This window comes from Saccostrea cucullata, unplaced genomic scaffold (genome assembly GCF_032062105.1).
Source record: "Saccostrea cucullata isolate Sc308-1 unplaced genomic scaffold, CSIRO_AGI_Scuc_v1 ctg52, whole genome shotgun sequence".
Taxonomy (NCBI): Eukaryota; Metazoa; Mollusca; class Bivalvia; order Ostreida; family Ostreidae; genus Saccostrea; species Saccostrea cuccullata.
In genome coordinates, this window is record NW_026931531.1 from 313,497 (window position 1) to 338,260 (window position 24,764).

Consider the following 24,764-nt stretch of genomic DNA (forward strand, 5'->3'; position numbering starts at 1 on the left):
CATAGCTTTTTGGATAATGATATGTTCAAAATTTACTGGTTTTTGATCCTGGTAATCTCAAAATTTTAAAAATATTTTTCCTGGTTGCCAAACTTGAATTCTATATTATAAAGAATGCTGAAAATCATTCTGACTTTGATCTGAATTTTGTTTACTTAAGAAAGATGATTCAATATATGTTTCTTTGTATTCCTATGACCCTTGATTCGGATGATTCCCCACTGTTACCTCGCCATAGCTATGTTTCATGTATAAACAAACATGAACAAACAGTATATAATAAACCTTTAATTTTGAACTAAAATTGTGTTGCTTGTATTTTTTTTTTTTGGCTAAGTGGTTATCTGAAAGAAAAAGAATTCATAACACTCCATCTTTATTTCACTACTTATTAATTATCCCCCTTGGAGAAATGCACTTTCTTTGAAAAAAATACACATCCTTTACTTATGATTCTTTATGCAAAATCTTTTTGAAATCTACAAGGTAACTCTTAGAAAGTCAAAAAAATTAATGTAAAAAAAAAATTACACACGTCAGTGAGAAATGGAAGAAGATCACAATTGAAGCAGATAGGGTTAAAATACAAACCCCAAAGCTTAAACATATCTATCAGTAGAAAGAGGAACAACAATAACACAAGCACAAGTACAGTACTATAGAATAGTTTCATCTCCGTTACATAGCACACTGACCTGTAGTTTCTGTCAGGATCTCTATATGCCTATCCTTCAAATCCTTTCTCTCTTTGTAATCAGCAACTATTTTTAAATCCTTGAATGTGCTACAAACATTAAAGTTATACATGTACATAATCAGGGATGAATTCATTTTGAAATGGACTAAAAAGACAACAATGCAGAGAGATTATGATGATTCTTATTTTATAAGTTAGAGCAAATTGTGCAAAAAATATGAACATACATGTATAAATATTCACAATGTAAATGCAAGCAAAGAACTGGGTCTCTCTTAACTGATAAAAATACATCTTCAAACAATTGAATTCCACAACTAATAAAATGAAGCACATTCTTAGTTTACATGTGTATCCAACGATGTACATGTACCTGTTTTTCCTGGTGACTGAAGCTGAGAAGGGGCCCGATAAAGGGAAGTAAGCATGTGATCTGGAGGTGGTAACATTAGGATACTCTGCAATAATGCATGTTTGTTGATCTGTCAACAGTGACCAGTTGTAGCACTGCTCAAATGTTCCATGATAAGCTGGAAGGTAGGGGATCTCCTCTACATCTTTGTCATTACCATGCATCAAAAGAAGCCTGCTTCTGTTTTAAAAGGAAATTTAAATATCATGTACAGAAGTGCTGTGCTAGATACTGTTATAAATATCTATGCATCGCTATATTACATCCCACCCCGAAATCCCCAAATGATTTGTCTTATCTGAAATTATAAAGAAATGAAGTGTGCTTTCTCACTTGACTGAAGCTAGCTCCATTTTTGTCCCATCCTCTTTGCTGAGTATTGTTAGAATGAAGTGTTTAATCACGTCTTTGTGTGGATTCCCAGCCTGTAGTTGTGCCTCCACATCAAACTTCCCTCCCACTGTTCCCTGTGTAACCATCCGGCCTCTCTTGGTGATCAGTGAAGGCAACTTTACAGTCATTTGTCCCAAAAATTCAAAAGCTCCTCTAAAAGTCATATGTTATCAAAATATCATTTAGAGTTTTGTAAACTCAAAATGTTTACATAATTCACTTCTCAAAGTTCAAGTAATGACATAAACTGATACCAACAGGTGATGAGTAAAAGGCGAGATCACTGTGGATATATATCCAGTAATAACAGACAAGATCACTTGTGGGTAGCAAATATATGTACTTGATTGTACACATACATACAGAAAAACATGTACACAAAATAAATATCAATCAAAAAAGTTCAGTTGAGCCCAGAGGCATGTAAGCTTGAATTTTTGGAAAAATGAACTTTCTATAGATGGTTATTTATAAAGGGTCATTAATATGGGGAAAAAAAGGATCAAACTAACATCAAATTTATAGCAGATTGATAACATTTCATAAAGTTGAAAAAAATATCTTGGGAAAAAAATTAAAAGACATTTACAAAACGTAAGGACACTCCCTTCAACCCCAACCATTACAGTGAATTCAACTGACTAGGGACTTGAAAGATTAAAAAATATGTTACATTGTTCATACTTATGAAAAATTTTAGATTGAACATCCACAGGTCCCATTCCCAGCAGAAATTTCTTCAGTGTTAATTTGGCTTTGACCTCTGTGGCAGTTGTGTGTGTGAAGAGGACATTCATAGCAAGGGATGCCCCACTGACGGTCGGCAGAACTTTTGTGAGGTCCATGATTTTGGACGACCTGGAAGAAAAGCAAACATGTATAAGACATATTTCTTCCAAATACATGTATGGCAGCAATAGGAAATCATAATTGTAACTTTAAATCTTTGTACCTAGTTTTGATACGATGATAACCCTTGTTAAAATGAAGCATTAAGAGTTCCAGGATTTCATTTCCTTTTTTCTTAAGATTTTCTGCACTCAAATACTCAAGTAGAGTATGAACATCAGCATATGCAACTTCATGACCTGAAAAAAAAGGAAAGTAACGATACAAAATGGCTAGACATAGTACAATTTCCTTGTGGCAACAAAGAATTTACCTTTGTATAAAATCACAGCATATAGTTTTTAGCAAGAATGTTTTTTTAGATGAGCTATGTAAAACATAATGATAGAGATAATTACCAAATATTTTAAAGTGTAGAAGTCCTCCAAATTGCTCTTTATCACTTTGGTAGTTAACAAGCTGAAACAGGTCCCGGATCTCCTTGACTAGGTCTGGGTGAAAGTGACCAAACATCTCCGACAAGTCGACTGGGGCAGAATTTTCCACTGCTTTCTTAAATCCCGTGAAAAGTGATGCTAGATAGTAGAAACCTTTATTCCTACTTAGAGCACTGTTGAGCAGGCTTTGAAGTCCTGATGTAGAAGAATATGAGTAAAAAAGAATGTTTTAATACTTTAGTAATTACTAAATACATGTAACACTAACATTTGAATATCAAATCATATTGCATTTTGAATAAAACTTTAGAATGGCAAAATCAAACTGGCTCATTGTCAAATCATTTTTAAAGTCTGCAGACTCATGTCTGCATACACATGGATGAAATTTGTCACCAGTTTTGCAGTATTACCCTGTAAATCTGCTTCCAGTTCCAGAATATTCTGCTTCTTTCCATGGTAGTAGTTTAATTTGATGCTGTATGCCTGAAAGTCAGTCCTGACAGTATCACGTACCACGTCTATCTCCAGCTGCAGACCATCAAAGGTGACGGTAAACGGCAACCTGTCAACAAACAGTCAATGTTATAAAGAAGCCTGGCTGGGTTTTCACACTATCAAAATTTCTTGGAAAAAAAGAGCTCTGTATATAAATATAGGAATTTGTATTGATTATTATGCCTGAAACACAAGGAATTTTTCTTCACTAGTAAAAGTTTATGGCTAGAATAGTACATGAGCTTTTTTCTTTTAACATGCAGCATATAGACATACAAGTCAGTGTTATGAGATTTTCTGCCTATACACAGTATCTGGACATCTCAATGTAGCAATATTTTCTACTCACTTAAAGTATCTGGACAAGTCAATGTAATGAGATTTCCCCTGTAAGAAAGATGAGGGAGAGGGAAGTCTTCTTCCATCCTTCTCTATCACTTTTGTCCAGAGATCCCTAAGTCTGAAATAAAGAAGAAATACTGCCTTTGTATTTTAGCAAGAAATCAAAGTTCATCCATGGTCACACAAGTAACACTGTAAAAAATCCAGAAAAGTATGAAATAAGACAAAATAAACTGACAAATGAAGATATGTTGTCCAAAAGCAAGAGAAATAGGATGAACAGGAATCAATGTCATGAACTCGGAAAACAATTACAATGTAGCTCTATTTTCTTGCCTGTACTTGACAGTTTCAATACATTTCTATTAATCTCCATCACAATGATGACTTAACAGAAACGTTAAACTCCTAGAATATATCTTAAGGTTCATAAACCCTCTGCTCACTCATATAAAATGTTGCTTGAACCTTAATATGATAGCATTTCACACAAAAATTAATTAAAAATCTTACGTTTAAAAGAATTGAAATTTATTGATTGACATATCCTTGCACTCTCACAAATTTAATTTTATAATCCTTAGGAAAAGTGGCAATCTCGTTTTGTATAAATGAAAAATATTAATACTATAATCCAGCTAGACATGCGGGAAAGCAAAACAAACACACAATATAAGTCCGTGCATGTGGTAAGCAAAAAAGACATTTCAACTCGACAAATAACAAAACTACAAAAACTGTGTACATAAAGTGTGCTCGAGGGATAACTTGTGAAGGTGTTTTGCATTTCTACTCTGAATAAAATTATTTTTCTTGATAAAAGTTTTAATATTTCTCATTAAAACACATCAAAATTGCCACTTTTCAAGGATTAAGAGTTAAAATTTGTGAAAGTCTCAATCAAACCCGCCAAAATTTTAAAGTTTTAATAACTTTTAAATGAAATAAGATTTTTAATTAATTTTTGTGTGAACTGCTATTAAAATATATAATTCTGATATTATACAAAAAAAAAAATGAGAAAATATTAACTTCAAATCTGTGTCTAAGTACCTTTAATGATTTTCCAAAAGAATTGTATTTTATATGTAAAATACAAACAATTATAGCATAGCTTGCGGGGCAAAATTGGACAAAAAAGACATTTCAACTCGACAAATCTATGAAAGGGATAATAGGCATTTCTGTCATTAAGAGTTATCTCTCTTATCAGAGTATCAATGACCCTTAAACAACCTCTTAGATGAATTTCTCTAGGTCTTTGAAGGTCATTTTATGTAAAAACAAAAAGTATTTTTGTTTCTTAGAACATGTATATATTATTTACAAGTCTAACCTGACCCACTTTTGCATTAAATGTATCAATCTGAGTGTGTCAACAATGATTACCCTATCCTATCTGGCTGGTCATTTTCTAACACTGCCTCTATATAAGATGACATGTACAGTTTGATGTTGTCTATGGGTTCAGTGTGTACAGTCTCCAGTAGTTTGGTTATCAGGCCCTCATCTGTAGTGTCGGCCAGTCTCCTGAAGGCCTGGGTCCGGAGTGATGCCTTCCTGTTGACATCATACAGAACGGTCAGTAGGGAGGACTGAATGTCCTCTGTCATGTCCAAGGCAGCTAGGGCCTGTAATCATAGAGAAATGTGATGTCAAGGGGTTCCTATTATATTCTGTAATTTTTATAAAACTCTTTCAATTTAGAGACTGATGGTATAACAAACAGAATGATAGGTTGATTTGAGTTGCTATGAACAATCTCCTAAAATGACCCCCCCCCCCCCCCTCCTCTTTTGCTATTCACTTTTTGTAAGAGACCGTATACTTGCCCAAATATTCGTAATTCAAAGTCATTTAAAAACATTTCAATGTTATACATAATCTTTGTGTCAGATATGTGCTTTCAAAATTTCTTTTGTTTACATGTACATACATAAAGTTTACTCTGGATATGATTGCACTGACATGTGATTCCTATATAGAGGAATATCTACACTAGACAAAATTGCTAACACACCATTAATTCTTATTTGTGAACTGAACATTTGCTGGATCGGTGGTAGTGTATAGAATAAGCCATTATTTCCAAAACAGTGGGATTGAAAAATGTCTTTGTATCATGAAAAGACCCTTGAGTGACCTTCTTTTCCAAAAACCAATTTCCAGCTGTGCACTGCACAACATTTTTGCCCAGATATGAAATTCTTGATCACTAAAGGTGGTCTGTGAGTTTGCCACAGGAGTAGTCCCCCAGTTATAAATCAAACAACAATTAGTCATTGACTCTCATATCGCCTAGCAATCATCTGGTGCCTTAGTGTCCATACCAAATCCACTCAACTTCCGGTTGACCTAGTTTTGTGGAACAATTTTCAACTGATTGTATGCTCCTATCTAAATGCTGTGGTTATCTATAGTAAACATTTTTATGTTTATTAATCTATTTGCAACAATCTTTTCTTGGGTGGAATTCATAAGCTTTTTATTGCTTTCATTTTTTACAGATTTCTCTAAATGAACCCCCTGCAGACGCCATACTATCTGCTTTAGCATGCTCTTCTTGCGTCAAATGCTGCATACGGTGTAACTTTTTCTGAGTTTTTAATTAGTACAAAGTACAAACGTAAAGAACACAATTACAAAGAAAAATTGAAATTTTTTTCTTCAAAAATGGGCTAGACACGATTTAAATTTTTTCTATGAATTGCTCACACTTCAGTAAACATTGTAGTTATTATTTATAAGGTTTGACATTTATTTGCCTTATTTTGTATTAAAGTAACATATTTATATATCAAATACATCATTAAAAGGTTTTTAAAAGTACAATAATAATTTTCTTAGGTGGTGCGTTAGCAATTTTGTCTAGTGTAAACATATTTTTAATATGTTAAAGATAGGTTATCCATATCAAAGTTAACTCTGCAATGGTAAATGATGCCGAGATCATATGCATTATTATTCATTAGGGCAAAAATTAGACAACATTTCTCCCAATTCAAGTTTATTTGGTTGGTGAACTAAATCTCAGTGAATTATTCTGATTCTCTTACCTGGATAGCAGTTTTAGACAGGTGATATGGAACATTACGGTTTTCCACACAAATTTGGATGGATTTTACCAATGTGCTGACCGTGAAATTTATTGATGAAAACTTTTGAATAATTTTACCAACATTACCAAACATCTGCAATAAAAATCATAAAAATAAAATCATGTTATATCATAAAAAAAAACATAAAACTAGTTAAAGTTGATCTGAGAAGTTAGGAATTGTGCATTGAGGTTTTATAACTCTACTGACATAGTGGGTTTTTTTTTTAGATATAATACCTTAAACATAAGTAAAAGGTTGCCATGTTTATTTATCTTCTCATCCACACCGAGGCCCTCCCATATCTCAGATTTACAGTTGTCACCTATCTCACCCGCGACATGTGTCATAATCTGAGATACTGGATCATCCTGACAAAATAAAATAAAATAATCTAGATATCTAAAAAGCTCCATCTTTAATAGGGCTTCTTTTTATTATCATCTCATCATGCTCATAGATGTTATTTTTACTTTTATCAACAGTTTTATACCTTTTGAAACTCTTTATTGTCTGTTTCTCCCAGGAATCTATGCACCATTATACCCAAAGGTAGCCAACAAACCATTTGGTTCTTATTTTTACACATATCCTGTTAATAAAAAAAGTCATATCCGGTTAAAGTTACTCAACAATACATGTAAGAAGACTGCCTCAAATTCATAACAAGAAACATCAACAGGCATAAAAATTTCCAAAGCATATCATGCTTAGATCCTTTACAATCAAAAACCTTGTAGGATACATACTGATGATAAATCATTGTTTGTGGTGAACAAACGTCCACCTATGTTGCGGGTCACCCTTCCCAATACCAGTAAACCATAAACTTTATATTCAAAGGAATATGGAATTTGGTTCATTAAATCTTATTATATACAAGTTACCCAAAAGGAAATGTCTCCCAAAACCATATTTTTTTTATTTCCAATGAACAATTGATAAATATAGATAGGTACATGTAGGTTCCTCAATGGATGTCAAACAGAGAGAGAAGAGGATAGGAATAGCTTTATTAACCGAGTCAATATACTCACATACAAAACAGAGAGAGCTTGTGGTGATGTTTCATGGTTAATGGCCAGGTCGTATGTAAACAGGGAGCTGAGGAGAGGGTCGGACACATGGCCACTCTGTAGACAGTGAGTGAATGTTCTCAGACAGGTATAGGAACCGCAGGACAATAGGGCGTCCAGGAAGTAGTCCTTCTCCATCAACTACACAAAATAGAAAAGATCAGCTCATACCTGCTTTATGAGTGATTATGAGAAAGATCATTTTATAAAATGCCAATCACTTTTTTACAATCAGACTAGCATTATTAAAAATAGTCAAAGAAGTTATGTCAACCATTCAGAAAATAACGTAATATCATCTGATGTCAGTCTATTTAGCAAATCTTAATCAATACAGTCATGGAATGTTTGAGACTTATACCAGTATCTGGCAATTGAAAATCCTAAAATTCTAATGCTCAAACTGATCATATCTGGACCTTATAATAGAATACATTTTAAAATTGTATTACGTACAGCCAAGAGTTGACAAACAGACAAGAATTTTCCTAAACTATGCACCGGTATGTGAAAAATGAAAGCAATTATAAGATGTACCAGTAATGAATGGATTAGTCTTTCAAAACATACCTGGTGAACAGAATCACAGTTGACACTATTGTTGCCATGACAATTCCAGATATGTGACATTGCGACTGAGAGAGTTTGATTGTCTGCCCTCTTCATGTCCATGACAAGCTGATTGTAGAACTGGGGAAGATCTTCCACTTTATCTTTTCTCACACTTTCTACCATCTTCTGAAGCAAGCTGTTGATTGTTTCCATGGTCACTTCTGGTGTTGTTTCTTCTTCAAACTCAAACAAAATGTCTACATACTTTTTACCTCTGATTCTTCTGTTGACAGCCCGTGTGCTTAGTTTCTTCACTTCAATCAGTTCTAAAGACTGGCTAGAAGTAAACACATGTTTTCATAGTAAATGTCTGCTAACAGGAAAATAATTTTAAAATACAGGAACTGTAAACATGCTAACAAAATTGTACTTCCTCCCTAAATGCCCGATATACATTTTCCCAAGAAATGATATTGAATTTACTGAAATTCTTGTTTCAAGAAAATCACACTTCTCCTATCATAAGTTATCTCTATATAAAGTAAAAATTTCCAGTATACATACTTCATTGAAATGACTTAATGTTTATATTTCTCTCTGAAAGTGATCTTTTAAAAAAGTTATAGATCTTTCCCAACTTTTACACTTTTCTGTCAGTGACCTTGGACTTGCTGGAATAAGTGGAATTACCTAAGTTCAAAGTCAGAAAACTCTAGATCATATGCTATCTTTATGTCAAGAATTAACTTTAACGTCTCTCCATAAAGTTGACTTGGACATGAACTTGATATTTTTCAAATAAAGACTATCAATTTGCTTGAATGACCTTTGGTCAAGGTTATGGCCTAACTTTTGGTCAGATCAAATCTTCAGATTTAAATGTTATTTTTCCATTATAATATATGGTCAGGAAATGAAAATTTCTTTTTTTCTAAAAGTGGTCTTAAACTTTATCAAACATTATTCAAAAACCAAATAAATTTTGCAATTGGTACACATGATTTCACCCTTGTTATACATAATGCATCCCCATTCCTACCCCACTGATCATAATTTAGACATTTTGAAATCTACACTACCACATGATCCTTCCATGGGCACATATGTTTCAGCTTTTTGGCCCAGTGGTTGGAAGAAGATTTTCAAAGATTTTTCCTATATATTTCTATATAAAACTTTGATTCCCTATAATGGCCCCGCCCTTCCCCCGGGGGTCATGATTCCTACAATTTAGAATTTACACTACCCCAGAATGCTTCCACATAAGCTTCACTTTTTCTGGCCCAGTGGTTCTCTTGAGAAGAAAATTTTCAAAGATTTTTCCTATATATTTCTATATAAAACTTTGATTCCCCATTGTGGCCCCACCCATCCCCCGGGGGTCATTATTTGAACAATTTAGAATCTACATTATATAGGATGCTTGTATAAGTTTCAGCTTTTCTGGCCCAGTGGTTCTTGAGAAGAAGATTTTCAAAGATTTTTCCTATTTATTCCTATGTAAAAATTTGATACCCCATTGTGGCCCCGCCCTTTCCCTGGGGGTCATGATTTGAACAATTTAGAATCTACATTATACCAGGATGCTTCCACATAAGTTTCTTTTCTGGCGCAGTGGTTCTTGAGAAGAAGATTTTCAAAGATTTTTCCTATATATTTCTATGTAAAAATTTATACCCCATTGTGGCAATGCCCTTTCCCTGGGGGTCATGATTTGAACAATTTAGAATCTACACTATACCACATGCTTCCACATAAGTTTCAGCTTTTCTGGCCCAGTGGTTCTTGAGAAGAAGATATTTCAAAGATTTTTCCTATATGATTCTATGTAAAACTTTGATTTCATTGTAAAACCCGCCCTTTCCCTGGGGGTCATGATTTGAACAATTTAGAATCTACACTATAAGGATGCTTCCACATAAGTTTCAGCTTAAATGGCCCAGTGGTTCTTGAGAAGAAGATTTTCAAGATTTTTCCTATATATTTCTATGTAAAATTTTGATTCCCCATTGTGGCCCCGCCCTTCCCCTGGGGGTCATGATTTGAACAATTTAGAATCTAGATTATTATGCTTCCACATAAGTATATTTACTGGCCCAGTGGTTCTTGAGAAGAAGATTTTTTAATGACCCCACCCTATTTTTGTCTTTTTTGATTATCTCCCCTTGCGAGGGGATATGTCTCTTCATTTTAACAATTTAAATTCCCCTTTACCCAAGGATGCTCTGTAGCAAGTTTATCAAAATTGGCTCAGTGGTTCTTGAGAAGAAGTCGAAAATGTGAAAAGTTTACAGACGGACAGACGGACGGACGGACGGACGGACGACGGACAAAATGTGATCAGAAAAGCTCACTTGAGCCTTCGGCTCAGGTGAGCTAAAAACCAAATACATTTTGCAATTGGTACACATGTATTTCTAATTTCAGAACTCCAATTCTTACATGTACAGACATGTTAACTACTTTAAAAACACTGTGTACCGTTAAATGTAAGTATACACTTAGAATAAGTCTTAAACAGCACAATTAATTGGATAGTTTTGAATACCTAGCATTAGTCATGTATGATGCGTAAATGGAACCATTATAGGCACTGGGCTGAAATATCTGCTGCTGGAGACAATCCACTTCTTTCAGGCGATGCTTGTCAGTTACTCTGTGTTCACATTTCACAATGGATAAAAATGGGTAATAAATCTGCAAAATAAACATTTATAATAATTCTGTAAGAGATATTATGTCTTGTATTGTTTTGTTTCTAAACCTAGAAATTATATATAATGAAGTGTATAATGTCTTCTCATTCTGTCTTTGTTTGTAATTATTTATACCAGTGCTGTACATGTATTTTTAACCTGTTGATCAATATGAATGTGCCTCTCCCTCTACCATACACACTTATGCAATAAACATTCTCTCTTCTCTTTTTCTAAAACTAATAATTAAGTTTAACAATAAGATACATATACAATGAAATCTATCAGATAGGTAAACTCAGAAATTACCTCGGAAACAGTTCCAACCTTATATCCCCCATACACTCTTTGTATCATGGAAAATATATTTCTTGGTTTCTCGTAGATTTGAGGCATCTGACAAAAGCGTAAATTCCGCTCCGTGTAAAACAAGTCAGGATCCGAGTGTGAAATATTATAATGTGTTGGACATTCTCCGAAGATGTCAGTCTACAAGACAAATTAAATGCATCACATATAATATAAGAAAACTTACAAGATTATTAATTCATACAATGTAGGATAGGACATTTTTATTACTCATGTATGAAAAAATACTACATATTTTCAAATTGACTGAAGATTTTATCTATCATTAAATATATATCATGTAACCTGTTGGTAAGGTTCTTTACTGTACAGGTCTACTGGCATTATTTTAAGTTGGAATGAGGACAGCATGGCTCGCTTGATGTTAAGAATGGCTAACTCTTCCTCCTCAGAGGTAACAATGCCCTGTCTTCTCACTTCTCCTAGGTTATATTGAAAGTAAAGACAATTCCTAGAACAAAATAGAATAAGTTCTCAGGATTAAACTGGCTTAAACATTCAGTGACATAATTATCAGAATATCAATTGATCACACTCAGTCAATTGTTTGTGATCACTTCAAACTAAAACATTTAGTGGCATTATATTCAGAATGTTGACTGATCTCTCACTTTGACATTTTCTGACTGAAGACTAGTGAGTTCTCTGCCTCCTTGTACTTTGGATCTGCACCTGGCTCCCTGTCATGCAGCTTACAGTGATCAACCTAAAGCAAATAATACAATGTAAGCCATGTTTATCATCAATACTGGTATTATAAGTATCAGATAAAGCACTGTAATTCTTTGGTTTTAAGACACTCTTGCAATGTCCTCTGATCATTTCAAGTACCACTTATACTCTTTTCCTGCAGATTACTTTGAATAATACAAATATATTCAGTTAAAAATGCTAAATTTGAAAGGTCTCATTACAAGTCATTACAAGTCATGCATCTGTGAAAGAAATATGATAGCCTTGTCCTGTCTGAAGCAAAAGTTACAGTGTATGGCTAAAGCTAAAGGTAATTTTTTCAAGTTGGTCAATTTTCAAGGTAATGATGTCAGAAATGACAATTCTTTCTATAAAATGCCATTTTCACACTTAGTGTACTTGAAAATATGAAAGCTAATCTTCTTTTGTTCAAAAGCTTTTACCAATGTTATTAATTTTGAAAACTTAATTAAAGGTTTAGGCATAAGGTCAAAATACATAGATTATTCAGATAGGTTTTGGAAGAGGTAATGCATGTCAAATGCTGTGATACATGTATCTCTAGTTCAAAAGTTATCATCAAAGCAATTTTACAGTTCTACATTCCACACATGAATTTACTGTCGACCGGGGACAGGTCAACGGTTGACAGTTGACACTTCCCTTCTGTTCTAGTGTCGACCAGGGACAGGTCCAATGCAAAAGTTATGACCAATGACAAAATTACCTTTAATATTCCCTCACATTTTCTGGGGACATCAACATGAAAATCACACGTGTACTTGAACCCTGCTTTGGACTCCGAGGCTCCAATGAATGCAGAGTCTGAAGATGCTGTGAAAGAATATGTGTATGTCCATCCATGGTGGAACCATGTGTCTGTAAGCATCAACAGGTAAAATGTTTGTATTCATTTTCAGAATATTTTACAATAAGATTGTAAAACTCACATATTATTATAAAATAACCATAGCTCTGCCTATAAAACAAGCTTTTTGAAGACCTTTCCTGTTTATTTCCTTTATGTTTACTAGTAGAAAATGTAACTTACGTGATTTATCACACACATCTGGCTTCACTATCTTTATCTTTGCAGAACTTACAACTGAAAATTACAACAGAAAAAGTTAAAAATAAATCACATAACATATACTGCTAGATTACCGATGAAATATATTTTGGGTGCCTAATACATCCAATCTAATTAAAATAAGACCTTTCACCTTGCTCTTTGTAAATTGATTTGTCGCTTCTGAAAGCGAGCGACAAATCAATTTACGAAGAGCGAGATGAAAGGTCTAATTTTAATTAGATTTCTAATACACCTAGTCAATGTTTTTTTTTTAAATAACCTTTTACAAAAGACGTCTTTTGGCTGTCAGCACAAAGAAATATATTTTATTAATTCCTTTAAATTTCCTTGAATGTCTGTGTATTTTTAAAACCAAGATGGTAGACCAAAGTAATAGTAAACAGGTGCAGTGCAATCACTAGATTTAGCTACGTAGATAGAATTACCGATGTAGACTTAATTACCTACCTCAGGTAGCTTTATTTAGCTATAGATGGTTTTCTATTTAGCTAATTTTAGCAATAATAATTCCCCATGGCCCCCATGTTGTAGGGCAACATCTCCAGACCCCTTCATTATTCAACCAAGTTCGATTTGTTATACTGGTTGCTGATGTAAAGTTAACACTAGTTTTCTTATGACAATCAATTGTTAAAGCCTCTATTAATTCATGTGAATATTTTCCCCCATACATTTCTGGCATGCATGTTTAAAATTGATTGCTCAAATAGGAAAATTCACTGCTTTGCCCTACAAGATGGCGGCTAAGGGGAATAATTCCGAGGCAAAATATGTCAACTGAAAAACCATCTATTTCAATGGAACTTTTCACAATTTTCTTTTTATTAAAAAGACAAAAAATTGCAATTAAATGACAATTAATATTTACACTAGGGTGGTTCTAAAAAAACAATCCATAGCAGAGATAGTTTAAACATTGCTGCATTTGAACACATTAAAGCAAAATATGTAATTCCATTGTTGTGTAACTGTTTACGGTGAGGCATGGATGAGTATGATTACTTCACATTGTGCTGAATAATTACCGATCTATAATCATGTTAACAGGAAACGGGACTGTTGTATGTAGCCCCAAAACATTCAGAAGTTTGATTGCAACATTGCACAGGAAAAGACATTTCTTCAAGAGAGATTTTTTCATTATTTGTTTTCAGATGAGTTTAAAGTTAAAAAATGATCAATGCATAAAAATGAGATTTTCTGCACACGCTGAGAAAAATGCTTCTTTACGAAATAAGATTGATTTGGTAGCTATAGCTACAGTCAAGGGACATAATTATTCGCCACTTCCGCACAAACCGCGTCACGTTTTCTCGCATGTTCGGTAAAGTAGGGTTGAGCTCTATTTTTAGACGAAAGATTTTCCCATTCTATTTTTATCTTTGTGTTGTTATACTAAAATTGATGACGTGTACACAATAGTTTTGTCATCTGCTATATTGTTTTTCGATAAATTTATGTGAAAACAACATGGGTCGCAAGGGGAAAGAATTAGATACATCCGTCAGAAGTATGGTTGTAGAAGCGTATAAAAACAACAGAAATACATCAGAATTGGCGAGGGTATTAGGAATACTTAGGTAAACAATACGTAGTATTGTTAAAAAGTTTGATGAAACAGGACAGGTAGAAAATCGACGAGGAAGAGGGAGGAAGAAAGTGTTTACAGACAGAGACAAAAACAAACTTTCACGTGTAGTTAAAGAAAACAGACGAAGAACTTACGAAGACATCACAGGTATTATAAATGAGGAAAACAATCAAAGATTTTGTACTAGAACTATAAAAAAAAAAATTCAAGAGCTCGGGTACAAACGAAGGGTTGCCAAGAAAAAAGTCGCTATTTGCGAGACCAACAAAAAAGCTCGCTGTAAGTGGTGTAAGGAGAGGAGAAATTGGACTGTTGATCGTGAGTGGAATAAATGGGTGTTCAGTGACGAAAGCCAGAAAGTAATTGGAAAAAATAGGAAAGTTTATATCTGGAGAAAAGACGAGGAAAAGTACAGTGCGCAGCTTGTGTGTCCGCCATCTGGACGACAGCTGAGTATCATGATCTGGGGTTGTGTTTGTATAAAAGGAATGGGAACTTTAACTAGTGTAGAAGGTAACATAAATGCAAGAAAATATATTGAAATATTAGACAACAACCTTTAGCCCATTTTAGCCAGACATTTTCCAGATAACGAGTATGTATTTATGGACGACAATGCTACCGTTCATAGAGCAAATTTAGTAAAAGAATACATCGCCAATAACAACATAATTACAACATCATGGCCTGCCCAGTCCCCTGATCTAAATATCATCGAGAACATTTGGATAAAATTAAAAAGAACACTGGAAACCCGTGCCGAATTCATTAACACAAAAGATCAGCTGATGGCGGAAATTCGGACTGCTTGGGAAAATATACCAATCTCCGACATTGAGGACCTGTATAAGACAATTCCTGGCACACTAAATGAAGTATTAAAGATGAAAGTCAATTTAACAAAGTATTGAGGTAAGATGGGCGTTTATCATTTTTTCAACAGCTCCTAAATATCAAGGTGCGCGATGTAAAAATTTCGGCGGCCATCTTGAAGTGGCGAATAATTATATCCCTTGACTGTATGTAAGTAAATCAAGTATAGCTATGTAGATAAATCAAGCTACGTCGCTAAATCTAGTATTTGTACTGGACCTGGTAAGTATAGCTATATAGAAGTCTGCCTGTGGATATTTTTTTGCTTTTGAGCGCCTTTAAAGGGACAAAAACTCTTGTGAGAAGTAACTACACTTGATCCTCAAAATGAATTATTGGGAAAATGTGCAATTCGCTGTGTTTGACACTGGAATAAAAGTATCTTCTGCTTTGAATTTCCCACCGGATTCCAAATTTTGACGCTAGTTACGAAGTGTTTCTCGATCACATACAACAAATCCGGAAAATGAAAGTAGAGTGCAAAAATTTTGGCCATGGGGTGTATATAAAAATTATTTTGTTTTCTTATACATGTATTACTTGATTACCCATTTATAAATGATAACATGTAGTTGTAGTCGCACACTTTTACACATTGTATTCCGGTAACTGAAATAGTACGTACAAAATTGTTTGTTGAAGTGTATGGAAAGCCAACGGGTTCAAAATTCCAACTCTGTAATTCTTAATATGTACACATGTAAACCTGAATTTGCAAATTGCAAATCTTAGTTAATTTCATAATCTGTCAATTGTTTTTTTCACAATTTGTTAGTTGTAAATATCCAAGCGTAATTTGACAAGTGTAAAATGTAAATGCAAGTTTTGCCGATGCTCTCGTGTAATTCGTAGACTTACGAGTTGTCAACTTGTGAAATGTACTTGCTTGATTTGTAAATTATGCAAGGTTGCATTATGCTAACACCTATTAAGACGAAAGGGGGCGCTATACGGGTGGCAAGTTAATTCGTTGCTTAACAATTCAATCATTTTCCCAATGTGTCCAGCAATGCACCAGACCTGCATGGGGATCATTGGCGCGACTGAGCCAGGGTAGACAAGAGTGGCGGAAGTTTGTTGCTGCCCTACACACTACAGATTGTAAAGGATGATGATGATGATGAATGTGTCCTTAATAATTAAAAAATTAATTTCATGTCTGTCTTTAAGACTGTTTGTAAATAATAATAATGTATTAACAGGGGTATACTCTAGTAAAAACTCCAAACAATCCTGAATAATTTTCGATTTTAACATTAAAAAATTTTAAAAGCCTTTTCTGTAGTGTTGCTGGCAGATTCGGCATGAGGGGGGTTGGGGTCGGGTTAAAGAGGCCAGGATCGACCTCAAGGAATAACCTCGGACCCCCCCCCCCCTTCAGGAGTTATGGACCTCTCGTAAATAAGTAGAAGAGTCCTATAAATATTTGAAAGAGCTTATCGACAAGAATTGTCCATAATCCCCCCTCCCGCACACAAACACGATTTTTTTTTGATGACTTTAGTGGACATGAAGCCCCCCTCATTTTGAAAATATACATGTATTGACAAACCCATCCATGTCTTTGTAAAGTACAAATTAGTTTGCATATACGGAAAATTAAAAAATTAATTAATTTTAATTAAATAATTAAAAATTATTTGGAAGTGATCATATATTGAGTACGAAGTTTTTCTTTTTCTTCCAAACAGATGACTATTTTTGCGTTGATAGATAATCCGTTTATAAATAATCAATATATTTTATAATATTTCGTAAGATTTAAGACTAAAAAACTACTAGGGAGGGGGTCCTTCTCTTTGCGCCACTCATTGAGTTAGATGATTTTATAGAGCCGAACACATCCCAGAAGGTATGGCGCATCTCAGTTTTGTTGGGTTACATATAGTTTATTCCATGCATCCTCATGAAACAAAATGAAGTTCAGAAAAAAAGGCTTCCATGCCTTGGGCCCAACGATCACACAAAAACAGTACACGTGAAAAAATCTAGTCCTCTTGCGTGTAGCAAAGTTTCTGAAAGTGGCACCCAGAAAAATAATTGACTCTTTCATCTGAAAACCCTGGGGGAGGGTTTGGTATATGGTTCTTACTTTTTCACAAGACAGTTCGATCCATAGTTATGATGGGCTTTGATACTAAATTACAGTAAAACATGTTCGAGAAAAAGCGAGAAGGGGGAACCCCCCTCCGATACTACGTTCCCGGTCTTAACGCTTCTTTATGAAACTGAAAAAAAAAACTTTCGGGTTCTATTCCCTCGGCACTTCTCCGTGCGCTGATTTAGAGGGGGGATCCGGACCCCAAGCCCTCCCCAAAATGTACAGAATTATTAAATGTATATACTGAAGCACATTGAAAATGACTTTGGAACCACTCCCCCCCCCCCCCCCACACACACACCAGGGCCGTAACTACCATTGAGGCAACGGAGGCAATTGCCTCCTCTAGATTTTCATTTTTTTTTTTTTTTGGAAATAAGAAACACAACACAAGCAGGTGGATCAAGATTGATCATTTATTTGTTTGATTATAGCCACCTGAGCAATTTTTCAGCTATCCAGTGAGTGTCACCATTACCTATGCTCGGCGTTTAGGGCCTTTGAGCATGAAGGGATCTTTATCGTGACACACCTGCTGTGACACAGGACCTCGGTTTTTTCCGTCTCATCCGAGGGACTGTCCCATTCAGTTGCTTCTTACAACACGCCATATAAGTGAAATATTCTTGAGCGGGACGTAAAATTATAAACAATCTTACAACACGCAAGGGACGATGAGGACCTACTCTAAGTAACTCAGATCATTACGGGTCCCCATTCAGTCGCCTTTTACGACACACACTCCCCATTCAGTCGCCCCTTACGACACACAGTCTTCATTCAGTCGCCTTTTACGACACACAGTCTTCATTCAGTCGCCCCTTTATCTCAAAATCAAGGAAATGGTCCAAAATTGAGCCGTTTGAAGCAATTTCAATTTCTTTGGGGGCCTAAGTCGGCGGCCCCCAAACCCCCGCCTCCTCTATCTTTTACCCCTAGTTACGGCCTGCACACACACAAACCACAAATACCAACACAAAATAGGTTTGTTTGTTTTTTTGCCTGTCGAATGTCGAAGAATTTTTGGTTTGGAATATTTTGACTGAGATGCACCTCGCCACCTTTGGAAAAAAAATTCCACAGATCCGCACCTACCCTCTGTATACACGAGCAAAGATTTGTGTGTTTAGATCCCCGATCTATCCAGTGTAACGCTTCGGAACGCCTGCCTTGTGTTGAGAACAAAAACTTCGATGTAAAGTTTTATAATTTTATTCAGTAATACATGAACAGCGAAAATAAATAACAATGTTTGAAATTCACACAAGTCTCAACCCTCGGGACATAGATCTAAGACCAAAATCAGTACAACTACTGATATAGAACTGGGCAACTGGCACTATTTCCAGTAAATTTATGATTTAAGTAGAAATTCCCCCGACCAAAATAAAACGTAAAGGCTCTCTATAAATGACTTATAATTAATTTACAAATAAATATTCCCGCTACTAGTTCAACTACTAGCACGCAGCAGAAATATTTCCTAACTCCTAAACTGGGCTAAAGAAGATAAAAATAACTAGTTCACAACTAGTAATTATAAATAAAACTAGTACAATTACTAGTAATAATTAATTTAGCCTAACCTAACATTATGTATTATGTACTTCAGTCACAAAGATACTGAACTAGTACACACCTTAAATTACTCTGGACAAAACTGGCAACCTTTCCCTAGGTCACAAAGAAAACAAGAGAGCAAACGATATTCAGCATCTGGGTATTTATAGAATTAACAAAACCCGCAATAATTCATAACCAATCATAACTAATAATTCCATCCCGTAAATAATAATCAGCCAATCAAATGCAATTATCGTCCCGTAACGAAATCTCACTCTCGTACATCGTATGTAAAATTATTACAAAACATAAATAAATTAAATAAATTCATAAAACATAAAGTTACACTTTTAAAAGCTCATTTAACACTGTTTAACATTTAATTTAAAAAGAATTTACAATCAAATCTTCCGCCGAAATAACTCCAGTAAAAAAATAGATCACCGTGAAGCATCACGGGAAAATACACAAGTAAACAAAGTATGGCGGCGGCAGAAGTTTCAGTGAAACGTGTGTACTCGAAGACCATAAAAACATCGATCACACAAGAAATAAGGTAACTTTAAGACAATCCTAAATTACAACACAACTTTACAATTACGTAAGTACAATTCAGCCAACAAAAAGCGTGTAATTAAATAGCAAGACGATGTCCGACATTCAACACATCGAAACCATAGGCGATTGACACAGATCTTCGCTACATGTAAACAACCAACGATTAAGAAATAAATCAAATGGACATTTCAATATTCTATAAGAACTGATGGATGAATTGAAAGTATGCATGAAAGTGCTTTAGAAAAATACCAAGATAAAAAAAATGAGATACAAGAAAAATGGGGGGAGGGATCGTTACATTTTGCCCCTCTCTAAGAGTCCAAGTCCCTTTGGACTCAAAATTCAAACAATAAAGTTCAAATACAACAATCAATGAAAACAATCAATGACATATTTCAGTATTTCTACTTTATACATTACACTCGTTACACCTATACTTCCAGTAATACAGCTAGGCAACACATGCACAAGGGAGATAACTCAAAAACAAATGCTGTACTTCACAAAGATTACATCATAAAATGTGTATCAACTCCAAAAAAAAAATTACATCTCTAGTAGTAATGAAGAAATAGAAATTTCTACAAAATATGGAACTACAATGCCAACCTTCATGCATATCACAAATCAATATGATAGAAACTTTATACACAAACACAAAATGCCAAATCAAAACATGGAATTCACCATAATCTTGAAGACAAATGAGCAGAGCATTGTATACAGTGTGATAAGGTAAGTAAGTTAAAATGTACATGAATGATAATAATTCAATTAATATTCATTAACTGCCATTTAAAGAATGAGTTTATCTTACAAAAACAATGGATGTACAAGATATTAGCAGCCTCTCTGATAAATTCATCATAAATACTTGCAAATATACAGCGTCCTGATAACACTAATGCTAATACTTTAAACACATAAGTTCTATAAGTATAACTTGCAAATAAGAAGTAATGCATAATCTTTCTTATTTTCATTCACAGGATTACAGAAAAAGACTTTAAGAGGATGGACACTTGGCAAGCAAAAATATCAAAGGTAAATAATATTACAGAAATGAATCTCATTACAATGTTTAAAATATCAATTTTAGAAAAATTACATATAAAATCCAAAAACCTTCCCAGTTCTAACTTTATCTCCCGATTAATCACAAATATTAAAATGAATATTTTCCTAACTTACATTACTTATTACTCAAAATTACCAATTTAATTTTGTCCTAGAATCACATCCTATGCTGTCTCCTGCTGCGGAACGGAACGTCTGGTTGCTGGAGAGTATTTGACCACTTCCTCTTTTGTAGGTTTACTTCCTGCCAGTTTCCACTTAAGCACTGGACCAATACCATTATCTTCCATCTGGAGACATTGTAAACTTGATGAGTTGTACTTTGACATCCATTGTGTCCCTTCAGATAAATTTTAGAACTGTCACGCTTTCTTGTCATCACACGAATAGCACCCCCCTGATTAAGGTTTTCCTGAGTTCCCATAGTCTCAGCTCTCTTTCTGCACTTAATACAAGGTCCACATTTCAGGCTTTCTAAACTGTCACCTTCTGAGCAGCTACAGTCGGCTGGGTTCGGACATCTTGATAGACCGTCAGCATTACCATGCTGTGTACCAGGCCTATACTCGATTTCAAAATTGTATGCTGACAATATTTCAATCCAGCGTGCCACTCTTCCTTTAGGTTCTTTCAGTTTATATAGCCATACTAATGCTTGGTGATCAGTCCTAAGGATAAATCTTTGTCCTAAAAGATATTGTTTGAAATACTCCACAAAATAACGAACAGCTAGGAGCTCTTTATCAGTTACACAATAGTTCCTTTCAGCACGGTTTAGGGTTCGACTCCCATAGGCTAACACTTTCTCATGTCCATCCTGTACTTGGCTCAATACAGCACCAATGCCTACATCACAGGCATCTGTGTCAAGAATAAAATGGCCTTGGTTTGGGTCAGGATATCCCATTATATCGGGCCCAGTAAGGATTTTCTTCAATTGTAGAAATGCTTGCTCGCATGAGTCTGTCCAATGAAAAGAATGGTTCTTTTGTGTAAGTTCAGTAAGAGGTTTAGCTATCATCGAAAACCCTTTTATAAATCTCCTGTAGTAAGAGGCAGTTCCAAGAAATTGTCGTACTTCAGTAACATTATTTGGTCTGCTCCAATTCAAAATTTTCTCTACATTCTGCTTATCTGGTAAGACTCCATCTTTAGTGACTTTATGTCCAAGGAAAATAACTTCATCTTGAAAAAGGCTACATTTCTCAGGTTTCAATTTTAAACCTGCATCAGTTATTCTCTGAACCACCTGGCTAAGTCTGGACATGTGTTCATCGAAATTTCTGCTAAATATCACTACATCGTCCAAATAAATAAGACAAATGTCCCACTGGAGGCCATTTAATGCCATCTCCATAAGTCTCTGGAATGTACCTGGTGCATTAGTCAATCCAAAAGGCATGGTTTTATACTCGAAATGACCATATTTTGTAACAAATGCTGTTTTTGGTATATCTTCAGCCTTGACTCTGACTTGGTGATACCCAGCTGTCAAATCCAGAGTGGAAAACATTGAAGCTCCTGCAACGGAATCTAGACAGTCTTGAATTCGTGGGAGTGGGAATGCATCCTTAACTGTTAAATTATTTACAGCTCGATAATCCACACAGACTCTTATTTTTCCATTCTTCTTTCTAGCTAAGACCAGTGGAGAGGACCAAGGTGATGTAGAAGGTTGTATTATGCCCCTCTCTCTAAGGTTCAGAATGGCATCTCTCTCCTCATTGGCTAGTGCCATTGGAACTCTACGAGGTGGCTGTTTTACAGGTTTACTGTCACCAGTATTAATCTCATGTTCAACTAAATTGGTTTGTCCTAGGTCCCATTCATCTTTTGAAAATACATCCTGATGGTCGAGCAAGAATTTCCTAAAAGCTTCTTTTTCTGACTTATTTAAGGACTGGGAAGAGCCTTCATAAAGCTCACGCAAATGATCTGGAACCTCACATGCCTCACCAGGTGAAAGTTCAGTAGATCGGCAAAGGCTTCTTAGGTCACTAAAAACCGGTCGAATTACATCTACTGTTCCCCCATATCCTTCAACAGTACCCACAACTGTGTCTGGATAAAGTGTTTTTCCCTCATCAAAAGGGTTCATAACTCTCAGGGGTACACACAGTTTCCCTCTGATGTTAAGAACTGCTGGGGCTAACAGTAAGGAGGTCTTCTCCATAAGATCTCCACTTGGCACAAACATAAGGTCCTCTTCAACATCAACCTCACATTCACGCTGTACAAAAGCCGGTATTATTACTTCTGTATTCCCAGGTATATCACACCTCTCCACACAACGGAGGGTAATATCTTTATGCACACCACGTTGTATGCATGGAATATCATGACCTTTGAACCTTATCAGTCCTTTACTCAGGAGAATATCTGCTTGACCAATATCACTATTCTGCAGGATGTCCACTCCAAGTAACACTTCATCTTGGATATCAGCTACTAAAAGGTTTTTCTTGAGGGTCAAGGAACCAAGTTGCAAATCAAACGCTCCTTTCCCATAAACATGAATGGTACTTCCGTCAGCTCCTCGTAAGTGCGACTTTCCTTGAAGTCTGGGTCTGTTCACCTCTTTGAGTTGTTCATACACTTTGTATGAAAGTATAGTATTGGATGCACCAGTATCTGTTGTAATATGGACGTCTAAACCATTTACTTTTCCTTCTATGTACACACCATCTGCATCTGGTATTCGATTAGAAATAAAACAAAAATCTTCTGACTCATCAAAATTATCTGGTTGTCGGTCTGTTGGTGGGTCTAAACTGTTCGTCGGTCTGTCAGTTTCTTCTGTAGCCGGTCCTTGACCCACAGGAACGGCTAATGCCTGTTTAAAGGTGCCTTTGATACTTGAAGGTCATTAATTCTCTTTGGGCAGTCCCTTATGAAATGATCTTCAGCTTTGCAGTAAAAACAGCTATGTTTCTGTGGTCTGTCCAGAGGAGCCATTTGACTAGAAGACATGTCTGGTTGAGATGTACCAATAATAGGCCTACTTGGCTGTGTCCCAGTGTTGCTCTGCTTAGTCAGGTTGCTGAGAACTTTTGCCATCTCATCGACTTGTTTCTGCAAGGCTTCGATAGTGCCAACTGATGCTTGTTTGTTTCCTTGGCCGTACTTTACATTTCTGATGCGCTTCTTCTTTGTCGCTGACTTGGCTTTAGTGACTGTCTTAGATGAGGCCTCAGATTCAGAATCACTGTACAGCGACTTCACCTCTCTGACATGTTTCTTAGTTGAAGGCCGACCTGCTTCTTCATAATTTATAACCTGTTGTACAGCTTCATGTATATCTGAGGGGTCCTTGACGTATTCTACATGAAATTGGGCTTCTCTGTCAGCCAGACCATCTAAAAATTTCCTGAGCAAGTCTTCCTCTCTAGTCTTTGAGTCTCGCTCTGGGTGGGCTTTGACATACAGGCGCTTCAAATCAGCAGCAAAGTCCTCGACTCGCTCACCAGGCTTCTGAACTCTGTTATTAAATTTTGACAGATATGTACGACTGGTTTCGATTGCACGAAAACGATTGGTCAGTTCCTTTTATAAGTCTCTTATAACTACTTCTGGACTCTTTCGATAATTGGCCGTAAACAAAGTCAGCAGCATCTTCATGTAATCTGGGCAGTAATTGGTCCAGTTTGTCGTCTGTTGTCCAGTGGTATCTATCTGCAACTTCCTCAAATCGACAAAACCAGACAGACCAATCTTCTTTCCCTGTGTATGGAGGAATCTTTACATTGTGATGCTTAGCCCTTTTCCGGTACACAAAGTCAGACTGTGATGTTTC

General features: G+C 35.4%; 1 protein-coding gene across 1 annotated transcript in view; it reads right to left on the bottom strand.

The window, feature by feature from the left end:
* Window positions 1–24,764, bottom strand: part of LOC134232900 (uncharacterized) — a 47,228-nt gene that overhangs the window by 18,036 nt on the left and 4,428 nt on the right. Inside the window, exons 2-21 of the mRNA XM_062714895.1 lie at window positions 13,164–13,217; window positions 12,840–12,991; window positions 12,031–12,125; window positions 11,705–11,870; window positions 11,360–11,539; window positions 10,903–11,051; window positions 8,373–8,691; window positions 7,764–7,943; window positions 7,220–7,318; window positions 6,966–7,097; window positions 6,685–6,819; window positions 5,018–5,259; window positions 3,636–3,746; window positions 3,202–3,353; window positions 2,750–2,983; window positions 2,455–2,590; window positions 2,187–2,360; window positions 1,443–1,655; window positions 1,071–1,289; window positions 696–784 (exon numbers count right to left, since the gene is read on the bottom strand). Of these exons, the coding sequence (XP_062570879.1) occupies window positions 696–784; window positions 1,071–1,289; window positions 1,443–1,655; window positions 2,187–2,360; window positions 2,455–2,590; window positions 2,750–2,983; window positions 3,202–3,353; window positions 3,636–3,746; window positions 5,018–5,259; window positions 6,685–6,819; window positions 6,966–7,097; window positions 7,220–7,318; window positions 7,764–7,943; window positions 8,373–8,691; window positions 10,903–11,051; window positions 11,360–11,539; window positions 11,705–11,870; window positions 12,031–12,125; window positions 12,840–12,991; window positions 13,164–13,217 (3,231 nt within the window). The remainder of the gene's footprint in view (window positions 1–695; window positions 785–1,070; window positions 1,290–1,442; window positions 1,656–2,186; window positions 2,361–2,454; window positions 2,591–2,749; window positions 2,984–3,201; window positions 3,354–3,635; window positions 3,747–5,017; window positions 5,260–6,684; window positions 6,820–6,965; window positions 7,098–7,219; window positions 7,319–7,763; window positions 7,944–8,372; window positions 8,692–10,902; window positions 11,052–11,359; window positions 11,540–11,704; window positions 11,871–12,030; window positions 12,126–12,839; window positions 12,992–13,163; window positions 13,218–24,764) is intronic.